At 45.0% G+C, this 12,656-nt stretch overlaps 1 protein-coding gene across 1 annotated transcript in view; it reads right to left on the bottom strand.

The window, feature by feature from the left end:
* The window catches only part of ZNF704 (zinc finger protein 704), a 175,383-nt gene that overhangs the window by 26,146 nt on the left and 136,581 nt on the right, over nucleotides 1-12,656 (bottom strand). The window contains exons 3-4 of the mRNA XM_031692306.2: nucleotides 11,919-12,022; nucleotides 7,019-7,251 (exon numbers count right to left, since the gene is read on the bottom strand). Of these exons, the coding sequence (XP_031548166.2) occupies nucleotides 7,019-7,251; nucleotides 11,919-12,022 (337 nt within the window). The remainder of the gene's footprint in view (nucleotides 1-7,018; nucleotides 7,252-11,918; nucleotides 12,023-12,656) is intronic.

Here is a 12,656-nt window from a genome sequence, read left to right as displayed (position 1 = left end):
AGGAAGTCCACTCAGACCCTCAGACGGTTCCAAAAGACCAAGAAGTGGTGTCTTAAAAAAACAATCAGTCACTGCTTAGAAGGTACAGGGGTTCCAGTTCTCTCCTTTACTGGGAAGGCAGCCTTACACATGTCACTTCACCACTTTGGGGCTTTATTTCTTTATTTGTAAAATAGGAGGACCGAACAAGGTGAGCGATTTTGGATCCGTGAGGCATGTGGGGTTAACACAAAGTGATAGGTAAATTCAAATGTATACCAAGCAGGGATTAAACACCTCCCACCTAGATGTGCTGTGTATAGATGCTGTGGTAATAAATACAACTTAAAAATAACAAAAAGATATTTTTGTAAATGAAATAATACAAAATGAATTCTTTTGTGTCTGGCTCCTACACCTCAGTGTAATGCTTTTGAGATTTGTCCGTTGTCTCGTACAGCAGTCATTTGTTCTCTTTTATTGTGGTATAATATTCCACGGTATGAATGTGCCACAATTTGTTTATCCATTTACCTGTTTGCAGAGATCTGGACTGTTTCCAGTTTGGGGTGACAATGAATTAAACTGCTATGAACATGTGTCTGCAAGTGTTTTGCGGGCATGGTTTCATATCTCTTAGGTAAATACCTAAGAGTGGAATTACTGGGTCACATGGTAAGTATATATTTAACTTTATAAGAAACTGCCAAACTGCTTTACAAAGTGGTTCTACCATTCTGCATTCCCAAGAGCAATGAATGAGAGTTCCTGTTGCCAACACTTGGTATTCTGTACACCAAAAAGTGCACACTGTGGGGGTGGGGGCAGGTACGGCTCGGCGGTAGAGTGCGTGCTTAGCATGCACGAGGTCCTGAGTTCAATCCCCAGTACCTCCATTAATAAAAAGTGCACACTGTATGATCCCAGGACAGTGGCTGCCTGTCCGGGGTGGAGGGCGGCATCCGACCACAGAGAACACAAGGAGTGCTGGCCTGGATCTGCGTGGTGGTGACTCAGGTGGAGATATTAGTCAAAACTCACTGAACTATACATTGAAAATGGATTCAGTTCGTTGTGTGGAAATGATACCTAACTGTAGAGTAGATTTCAAATGATTCCTAAAACAACAACAAAAGCGTTCCTGAATTAATAGAAATCCCTCGTCATTACATATTGGCTCAATCAGTGAATTCTAAAAGGGCATCTCATCTTTGGGGACAAGTGTACATTTCCTGACAGAATCAAGCAGTCCCGTAACTTGGAGAGGTGGGGGCTGGGCTGGATGATTTCCGAAGCCCTTTGAGCTCCAGTGCCTGGGCCAGACGCTGCTGGGCAGGCTAGTCCGAGATGCTGCCATTAGATTGCCTACACCCCACTCTTCTTTGCCCCGATCCTCCCTGAGGTCCATCGGCTCCCCAGCTCTGGCTGGCAATGCTGTGCCGTCGCTGTGAAATCCTCCAGTGTGACCCGAGCTGCTGCTTTTCTTAGCACTGGCCTCCCCAGCAGATGGCTCTATTTCTGGGTCGGCAGTTCTTCTTACAGAAGGCACTTCTCTGCTCAAAATTAGTGGGCGAGGAATTAAGTCAGCGCAGAGACTGGCAACAAGCGAACTCGTCTGGGCCTCGGGGCTCAGCTTTCTCTCCCGAGCAGTCATTCGCAACTGAAAGCGATTCACTGCTTTCTGATTCTGCAGGATTGAACGTGCAGGGTGGAGCACATGGGAGCTCACTGTTTACTACTGTACAGCTCCGACTGAAGCACCTTATGTTAACTGAGCAATTTTCGCTCTGACTTGAGACATCTTCCTGGTTCACAGGTCAAAACGGTTCACGGTCAAGACACCTGCGAAATAAATGAAAATGATGACGGCTGGAATTTCCTGACTGCCTTTGAGTTGTGCTGATGTTCTGAGATGCAGAGTCCTGAGTCAGATTTCCTCAGAGGGCCCCCGATTCCTGTCATGGCTACCCTCACCTGATGTAGCCTGGCCTCTCCCAATAACCCTGAACAAGACCAACGTGGCTGGGATGGCCGAGGGGCCCAGAATGTCCTGTGCTGCAGTGACAAAGATGCGGTAAACGTGGAGTCAGGGTGGAGGGTGGAGGCAGGTGGCCTCCTCTGCCCACACCCAAGCTTCACAAATTTCCATTCAATGCGTTGTCAAATGGGTAAAAAGGAAAAAAAAAATTAGCAGCCAGCATGTACGGCTCCTGTAATCCTCACAACAACTTGATCAATAGGCTGCTATTAATCTCCACATTTTACAGATGAGAAAACTGAGGCTTAGAGATGTCAGCTGACTTGCTTAAGGTCACATGCGTATTGGAGCTGTTTGATCCTGTTGAGGCACGGAGAAATCCAAAATCTGACAGAGTCAGGGATCTGACATGGACAAAAACCACATTAATAGCTATCAGTGCATCTTGATGTTTTAGAGGCCTTCAGGAACTGATGGTTTGAACTCTCCGCCTTCATAGACTTGTTTTCTCCCAGACGCCTCAAGTGGCTATATTTAGGGCCATTGCATCACCTTGTGGTCAGGACGGGAATTGCACCTTCCGGGTAATCCCAGAGTCCTGGCTCACACTACCAGGGTTTTCTCTGAGCAAGGAAGTCAGTCTGAAATTCCAGAGGAAAAATTTTGCTAGCACAGGGCTTGATGCAGTTTGGCTGGCTGACCTCCAGAGCCAGGAGAAAGAAACCTTTCATTTATTCTCTTTGCATCCTCTGCTACCTTGGCTGAAGGGTTTGCTAAGAGCGATGGGTGCTTCATGCGGGAAGTGGCCCTCCAGCCTGGAGTCCCACTCTCTGTCTTGATTTCTTTGTGAAGCCTCTGCACTCCACTCCCCACTCTGCCATGTAATATTGGCTGTAGCTGGGTCTCAATATTTTCTTTCCATGTTACTCTCTTCTGGGTGGCAGAGGGAAATGTGGTGTGGATCCTCTGAATTAATTTGCCTCAAGAGTTTCACCGATGCTGTTTCAACTAAGCTGATCTTAAGTGCCGTATTAGAAGCGACACAATCTTGGGCAATTCACATAACCTCAGTGAGCCTCTTCTGCACAATGGGCATATGAACATGCCAAAGATCTGGGGGATAATTAAATGACATGCTGCATTTAAAAGCATTTTGGAAACTATTACTAAATATGCAAATGTGGTTATTATCAGCAAATGTTTCTTGCTTACTCCTGAGAGCAGGAGATAATGCCTTGTCTAGGAATGAATCTCTCTTCTTTACAAAGCGGAACAGGAATCACCATTTAGAGGTGAGCGTGAGGGGTCCAGGCCGGACGGGGAGGTGGAAGAGATGAGAGAGTGTCCACACGGAGGAGGAAGATCAGGGTCATTGCTTCATAATCAGTATAGGGTATGCCTTCTCCTCCTCTACTTTGGGGTCCTAAACTGTCTGCTACAAAGCTGCCACATTCCAGGGGGGAGGGTGTAGCTCAGTGGTAGAGTGTGTGCTTAGCATGCACAAGGTTCTGGGTTCAGTCCCCAGCACCTCCATTAAAAAAAATTATATATATATATATATGTATATATACACACACACAATCTTATGGTTACTAGGGAAAGGGGGTGGGAAGGGATAAATTTGGGAGTTTGAGATTTGCAAATGTTAGCTACTATATATAAAAATAGATTAAAAAACAAGTTTCTTCTGTACCACACAGGGAACTATAGTCAATATCTTGTAATAACCTTTAATGACAAAGAATATGAAAACGAATATATGTATGTACATGCATGACTGGAACATTATGCAGTACATCAGAAACTGACACATTGTAACTGACTGTACTTCAATAAAAAAGTATACAAATAAGCCTAATTTATTTTAAATAAACTCCCCTCCCCCTCTAAAAAAAAAGAAAACAAAGTTGCTACATCCCAGTACATGGGGTTTTAGGGCTTTTAAACTCTTTCTACATATGGTTGGTCGCATTTAATCTTCACGATTGTCCTGAGAGAGGCTTGATGATACCTGTTGGTTTGTTTGTCAAATGAAGAAGCTGATGATCAGAGGGTTGAAATGCATCCCTTGAGTTCTCAGGGTAGCAAAGCTGAGTTTAGAATGTGGATCTTCTGATTTCTGATCCGGGCTCCTTCGTTGAACACTTATCATGTTTTCTCTTTACAATACAGAACAGGGGCTCCCAAACCTTTTCGACCATGAGCCACATTAAGAGATACATTTTGTACCGTGGACACATAAATGTACGATTGAAACAACTGCATCAAGATATAATACTTGTCTATTCATTAACGTGTATCAACTCATTAAACTGATTATTCACCCACTAGTGGACTGAGACCTGCAGTTTGGAACACACTGGTCTAGAAGGTTCTCCAACAGTCCCCACAGGACATGTGACCATCACAACTGCCCATGGTCTCCAATGGATATTATGAAACTGAGGGAATGAAGAGGAAAATAAATGACTGCAGAGTTTCACCAACTAGAACATATTGCCTAATGGATTAGGCAGTTAACTCTTAGAAATCTTTAGAAATCTGATTTTTAAAACTCAAAAGTAGCTGCATTACAGTTGCTGTGTTTCTACCCCATGGTGAGCACAGTATTTATCACTCATAATTATTGTTGCCTCTTTACACGTCAGTGTCCCCCCACTCAACTTCCAACCCTAAAGGAAGGGGTTACGCCTTATCCTCAGGGCATTGAGCACTGTGCCTGCTGGCTGCTCGATAAATATTGGTACACTTAGTACATTAAAAAAATAAATTGCAACCATCCTGCTTTCTTGTTACTCTCACTAATCTAAGTAACTTAACGTTCAGAAGGCAATGGCTTGGTCTATCTAAGATACACATGAAAAATTAGGGACTATGACAGACAGAGAAAGACAAATACCATATGATATCACTTATATGTGGAATCTAAAAAAATGACACAAATGAACTTATTTACAAAACAGAAAGACAGAAAACAAACTTATGGTTACCAAAGGGGGGGGAGGTTAAATTAAGAGTTTGGGACCAGCAGGTAGAAGCTACTATGTATAAAATAGATAAACAACAAGGTCCTACTGAACAGCACAGGGGACTAGATTTAATATCCTGTAATAACCTATAATGAAAAAGAATATATATGTATAACTGAATCATTATGCTGTATACCAGAAACTAACACAATATTGTAAATCACCTACACTTCAATAAAAAAAAAATTAGAGACTATGAGCTTCATCCTGTTGGTACTAGCCTGGGGAAACGTAGGTCTGAATAGAGGGAGAGGTCATAAAGAAAGGAGGAGGAATACGATTCTTACTCACTCATTCACTCCTACTGTCCAGACTCCTGCAGAGTGGGTCTGTGCCCTTCAAGGAAATACCACTTTATAGTGAAATTTATTTTCTTTTCCATTGGTGACTAGACTATCCCCTAATCGAGCTGAAGCCTACAGGATTCTGAACGATGCAACGTAATTGTAATGCGAGAGTGTGCATCCTGGCTCAGGGCTACATGAGAAATGAAAAGCTGTGGCGGGCTCTCAGCGTCGCTGGCTCCCTGTGCTGTGAGTCCCGGCCACGAGGCTGGGCTGCACTTGATGGAGCCACGACCACGTGCTCCGAAGGCCCCAGAGAGGAAGTCTGTGCAGCATGAAACGACAGAACGCGAGTCCGTGTCCTCGCAGCCTGCTTGCCTGCGGGTTCCTGCTGATACAAGGGCCAGCCTTTCTCCCTGACTAGTCAAGCGAGGACCCAGTGTGTCTGGGGACCCACAGGAGGCCACAACAGCTCCAGGCCCCCTGTCCGATGGGCTGGCGTGTGAAACAATGACTCTTCACTCCACTGCCTCTGGGCAGGACTGCAGACTACATTAACGCCCTGTGCTCGGGGCAGAGAGAGTGGCTGTGGCACCACCACCAGTACACATGCTGCGGGATGCTAAGAGAGATGCAGGGAGGGACGGTGTTGGACCAGTGCCATCTCTTTGTTTTTCTCTTTGAAATGAATTGGGGGGATAAACAAAGGCCTTGCAGGCCTCCGCATTTTCTTTGGATTTTTGTTTATGAATAGTCATTAATAATGAAGCTACCAATTACAAATTAAAAGACTAATATATAATACAGTAATGGTTACATGTTTACATGGAGATTTAAAAAAGTCATGTTAAACTGTTTTCTAGATACAGTAGTAATATTTCTTTATTCTATGAAACAGACAGGCTTCAAACAATTGTGAGTGAACATCATAATTTAAACGTATGCGAAGAGACTGAAAAGGATACGCGCTTCATTTCTGCAGACCTGGGTCTGAATCCCTTTCTAGCCTGCATGACAGCAGCCAGTTAAGTGTACAAGCTCCCCAGTCCTCAGTCTCCTCATATCAAGATGGGAAAAGAACACTTACCGTACAGGACTGCTGTGAGGATCAAATAAAGGTGTAATCAATGAATTTATTAAATCAATTACATGAGATCTCCTTTTTCGCTTCTGACTGAATAACCACATAATCTGGGGTATGTAAGTACTCCTTATGTTCAGATGTTCGCTTCATGTATGTTTCACATTTGGTTTTATAAAAATAAGATGCAAAATATTCTTCCCAACAACGCTTCAGGGCTCAGCGAAGCAGGAAAGAGGGAAACATACGCATTTTATTTTACAGATGACAAAGTGAAGTCCCGCAAAGACAGCGAGTTAATTACCAAACCAAGCCTGAAGTCCAGTTTTCTAACTTCCCAACACTGGTTAAGTCCCACGTTCCCGATGTTAACTCTTGGCCAGTGCAGCAACTTACAACCAGGGGAGGGGGTGGGGATGAGGTGGGGGGGGGAACGCGTGCTTGGAAGAAGCGCATCAATACTTTAGTCATTTTTAGTCGTCTTCTATCAGGACCCTTCATTCATTCGGAAACTTTAAAGAAAGTTGGTGGGGAACAGAGGCTGCTTCTGTCGATCAAAAGGGGCGAGGAGGGGAGGTGGGGTGCCGGAATCACCACCCCAGGCTCAAACCGGCCCTTGGAAGGCGGACGGAAAGCACGTTCCCGCAACTAAATCCCCGAAACCAACCTTTCGTTTCCTGGGAATGGGCTCATCAAAGAGGAGGTTGCTGGCCTCCGCCTCGTCGATGCCGTCGTCCGGGGGCGCGGGGCTGCGGAAGGGCTTGAAGCTGTCGGCGGACAGCGGCGGCGACGGCGTGGACGGGTTGGACTGGTCGCTGGGGGCGCTCCAGCTCCAGTAGCCGCTGCTGCTGCTGCTGGAGGGCACGCCGCCCGCCTCCTTCCAGGACCCGCTCAGGCCCTCTGCGGGCCACACAAGCACAGCGTCAGCGCCGCCGGGGCCGCGGGGCCGGGGCGGGGGGGGGCGGGGCGCGGGGGGAGGGGGCGGGGCGGGGGCGGCGCGGGGCCTGGACGCTGCGCTGGCGGAACGCGGCACCTGCCGCCCCCTCGGCAACGCGCACCAGCTGAGTGTGTGAGTGTTACTCTACGTAGATCTCAAAAAAAAAAAAAAGTTGCATTCGAGTTTATAAACATTTAGTTATTTTTAACCACACGAGAGCAGGTTTTTCTATTTTCTGATGTGTGTTGCTTTGTGCAACACTACTGCCTGAGGAGGAAAGTAGAGATGATATGAAAACAAGAAAAAAAAAAAGTTCTGGGTCACTAAGTTTGGGGAGCTTGGCATTTATGGACTGTATTTCTTTCTTCTTTTTCTTTTTAAATTTATTTTGGGGGGGGGAGGTCATTAGCTTTACTTATTTATTATTAGTTTTTTTTTTTCCAGTGGAGGCACTGGGGATTGAACCCAAGACCTTGTGCAAGCTAAGCATGCGCTCCACTCGAGCTACACCCTCCCTCTGCAGACTGTATTTCTAAGGGGAGAATCATCTGCGGTATTTTACCCCCTACCTTCAACCCCACCACCCACCCACCCGCTTTTTAACTTTTTAAAAGGAATTTCTTACAGGATTGCGGTCCTTGGAAGACATAGGTAAAGTTAGTCTAAGATTTAAGAACCCAAGAGACATAATTTCTAATTAGTTACCTAAAGCCATTTACCATCTTGCTTACTATAACAAATAATAGTTTTACTTTGGGTGTGTGTTTTCTATCTTACAAAGCTCATTCACACAATCTTACACATTCTCACATCTTTCTTTCAGAGTAAGGATTACCACGCCTATTTTGCAGCCGAGAACCTTGAGGCACCAGGGAGTTAAGTGACTTGTCACGTAATTATGACTAGTAATTACATAACCCGGAAGGGCCCCGGCCACAAACCCTGGTCTACCAGTTGGCCTTCAGTGAGAGCAGACCCTGTGCTGTGAGCATCCTTCTTTTCATCTGGCAAAGCTGAGAGCAGAAAAGAATTTATTGGTAATAATTACTGCTAAGATTGGAGTTAAATTTTACCTTTCCACTTGTGGGGGAAAACATGATGAAATGCTTGCTAATGTAGAGAGATCTCTGCCCAGTTGGAATGTCTTCGGGGGCTCTTTTAATCACTGAAGATTTGCTTTACTTTTCAAAATGCCCAGTCTTAATTAGCATTGGTATAAATTCTCCTTTCTTTTTGGATCATCTCTCCTCCATATTAATGTGCATTTTGAATATATTAAAACTGTATTCTAACTACAAGGAGGAAAAAAAATCCCAAAATGCCTCATTAAAAAAATGCCATTAACATCTGTGTCATTAGTAATGACGTGAAGACAAATGGGAGACCAGCATTCATGGAAAAATTTCCTGACTACCTTCACCTAATTATAGATTTTTAGCATACTCCCCAACTATGTCAAGCAAAAAGTTCGGTTAGATGAACCAAGTTTTAAGTTGAAGAGCAGAAGTAAGTTAACCATCTCATTAAAGCAAGGCTCTAACAGAATCGAGTGGTCATTTATGCAGGCTCACACCTTGACAGCATCAACACCACCAAATTAGCATCACCCTCCCGGCAGTCTACACAGAGACAGATTCACTCCCTGGACCTGAGCCGCCTATTATAAATAAGAAAGCTCCATTCGATACAACACAACTCCAAAAAGAGCCTCATGTAAAGCCGTCGGTAATATTACCTGGTGTGACAGACGCACTTGGCAGGCCCAGGAGGCTTATAAATATCCCGCAGCGTGCACTCGTAAAATAAAATAAGTTCATGATGCTAGATGTGTAATCATGTTAAGTGTGAGGAACTAAAATTATTTTGAGAACCATCTATTGTTCCCGTGCGGTTACCCTGCTTCAAGCCAGTGCCAAAAGTTAATTTGTTTACTGGCGAATGACATTTCCTTTAGAAACATTTTCATCAGAAGGACAATGGGATATAGAAACAAATTTTTCGCAAAAAAGTCAAAACCCATTCATAATAGTTTTTAGAGAACAGTGTCTCCTTAATCTTAAACAAGTATTTACCAAAAAATGCAGGCAGGCATTTTGCTGGAATCTCACCCTCTTTGCAGACCTACATCCTAACAAAATGATCCTTTTCCAGTAAAGTGAAGGATCACAGGAGTTTCCAAAATTTCACTGATATACAAAAATCCTGGAGATAATCCTTGTTTCTTTAAAAAAGCCATCATTATCATAAGTTGCTTTTCCCTTCTAAGAATTTGCTTCCTGTTGCAAAATAAATGATAGACAATTTGGGATTACTATTTGGGTAGTTATTTTTTAAGACATAATGAATACTTTATAACTATGCTAAGAAAAGTTTGTACTGGAGAAGCAAAAGATTTCTTTTGATTTTAACATTTTAAGGCAAAGGAATATTTAAAATGTCCTCAATTAAAAAAATCGAATGGTAAAAGTTATCATTACATCACAATTACTTTTTTCTCCCTGAAGATTCCATGACATTCTGTAATTTCTTTTTCCTGGAATAGGTTTTGGGGATGACTTCAGTTTTGCTTTTACTATAATCTTTCTTTAGCAGCTTGGCCAAGCTGAGAAAGACAGCAGGAAAGATCAGACTCATCTCAAGAGCACCGTATCGACTCTGTGGGAAGAGGTGACATTACCCCAGCTCATGGTGAGTCATCACGGTGGCATTCCTGGTTTCTGGTGTTAATCTGAATTCCCAGCATCTTGATCCCTCTTCCCACTTACAAATGGGTTGGAGCCAGTTTTGGTGGGGACTCAGTGGACGTCCAACAGATTTATTTTAACGCCTCATGTTCACAACTGGATTATGTGTGAACCATACTCTATCTCATAATTGACTAGGCTGGCTTTTGAGAGAATGTCTTCCCTGGCTGGTAAGTTCCACTCAGTGGTTTTGGTGGCTTACATTTCAGTGAACTGCAGTGTGGCTTCCACTTCACGGGTAGTCAGCCCATTGTGGATGCTCTTGCCAAAACCACCAAGTTCTTCGTGTGTAGAATTCAGTCCTTTCCACGCTTGACCTTCTGAAACATCAGATGTCACTCCTTGAAACATGCTTTTCCTTGGCTTCCATGAAATCCCACTCTCCTAGTCTCCTCCATCTCCAGTACCCCCTCAGCCTCTTCCTGGGTTCTTTTCCATACATGATGAGAAACCTCATCACTTCCCCCTCAGACATCTTCTCTTCACCCTCCACTTTTCCACTACTCTCCCAGGGTGATCGCATCTTCTCTCCTGGCTTCAAAAATGTTGCCTTCCCATTCTACAGCAGCCCAGCTCTCCCGGGCTGTACCCAAATCTCCATCAGACGCTGCCCCTTGGAGGATCCTCAGGTCCTCCCTACTAAACGTGCTTCAGACTGGACCTGTCATCGTCTTCAGCATCCCCACCTCTTGTTCCAATCATTCACTGACAGATGTATTCCTCTGCCTTCAGTCCCCGTCCCAGGGATGGGACCTCCTTGCTGAAGCACAGCAGCTGCCCGGAAGTCACCCTTGTCACCCACTCTCCTTCATCCTCTCTGTCCATCGCCAAGTCCTGTTGCTTCAGCCTGCTTCCCATTTCTCAGCTATGCCCTGTTCGTCCCCACTGTGACCACCAGGTTTCAGGATACCCACCTGGTTTTTGTTTTTTCTTTTTGCCTGTAAACCCAGTCATAACTTTCAGTGCCTAAATCACTTAACAGCTCTCCTATATAGCCTCAAATCAATGTCCAAATTCCTAGCCAGGCACACATGGCCCCTCGTGGTACGTTTCCTGCCAGACTCTCCCATCGCGTCTCCCTTGCCCTCCTGATTTATCACACTGAATTACACGAGTCAGTCCTGTACTGTGACTAAGATAGCAGCTCTGGAATCAGAAAGATATGGAATAGAACTTCAGCTCTGCTCTTTCGAGTCCGTTAATCCCCAAGTGCCTCAGTGTACCCATCTGTAAAATAGTGATAACATCTCATAAAATTGTTGTGAGAATTACATGAGATAAAGCAAGCTGAGGAGTCGGCACATAGTGAAGTGCTTAATAAATGCTCGCCATTAATACAGCTGTGATAGTCTTTTTTTTTTTTTGTCCCCAGGGAGATTGTTCACTACCTGGGAGTATGGACATGTTTCAATTTTGCATTTAAGCCATCTATTACAGTACCTACTAAATACGTATTGAATGAAAGAACAGATTAAGGGGTCCGGGGTAATGCTTTTTCAAGACATTTAATCTTCAGAGTTCTTGATTCAGCTCCCTCTCCAATCAAACAGAATAAAAAAATGCTGGGGAAAAACTTCATTAGACCCATCTCCATTTATCTGGGAAAAAAAAAAGGACCACAACTACTCAAAGATGTGATGGGGAAGGGTGGTGGGGATTCATACATGGTGAGCTGAATGGATGGATGTATGAATGAGATGCAGTGGGGTCTTCAGGACGATGAGGTGGCTGGTAGCTCTGGGGTCCATTTCTTCCACATTTCCCCTTGCTCCCTGCTAATGGGCAAGGGTTCATTGTTCATCGTGTTTGGCAGGAATGGGGCCCCTCAAAGACAAGCTCTATTCTCGGTGTCGGGGTCCTTCCCTGTGCCGGGTATCCCAGCTTACCATTCTGCCGCACAGGAGGGCTTCGAACCAAAGGGCTGGTGGACAAGCTGGTCAGTACCATTGCCGCGGTCACCTTGTCCATGTCCAGTTCCTCTGAAGACTTCCTGGAAAACAGGGAGGGGCACTGTTAACCCGGCTCGCTCTGCATCCTCCGTGCCCTGTACCACACGCTACTGTCCACGCTCACCCCTTGAGCTCGTCCCCATGAAAATCCAGTGTTTTGTTAGTTTTATTGTACAGATGAGGAAGCTGTAGTCCAGAGGTGAAGTGACTGTCAAACATACAGTATTAGGAACAGATGGGTTCTTTCATTGGTCATTCACCTAACAGGTGTTTACTGGGAGGACTGTACTGGGCGAGACACTGTTCCAAGGCGTGGGTGATGCGTGGTGAACCACGCACAAGGCTGGTGGGGGGAAACACAATTATCAGTGAAGAAACACAAGGAACAGGAGAATTTCTGATAGTGACAAGGGCTAGGCAGGGCATGGACCGTTTGACATGACAGTGACCCTGGGCAGCTGCATTTAGCAGGGTCAGGAAAGGTCTGTCTGAGGAGGTGAAGCATGGAGGAGGAGAAGGGGAGATGGACTCCAAGCAGAAGAGACAGCTGTGTGAAGGAGAGGCCGCCGGAACGAGGGCCGGACAGTTGAAGGGTGACCCGCTGGTGTGAGAAGGGGAGCAGGCTGAGCTGGCTAGGGGGCTAGCGTGGCCGCAGAAGGTGTTCCGATTTTATTT

Source organism: Vicugna pacos, chromosome 29 (assembly GCF_048564905.1).
Source record: "Vicugna pacos chromosome 29, VicPac4, whole genome shotgun sequence".
NCBI classification, from domain to species: Eukaryota; Metazoa; Chordata; class Mammalia; order Artiodactyla; family Camelidae; genus Vicugna; species Vicugna pacos.
Note: the sequence above shows the minus strand (reverse complement) of the source record. Positions and strands in the feature narration are given on the sequence as shown.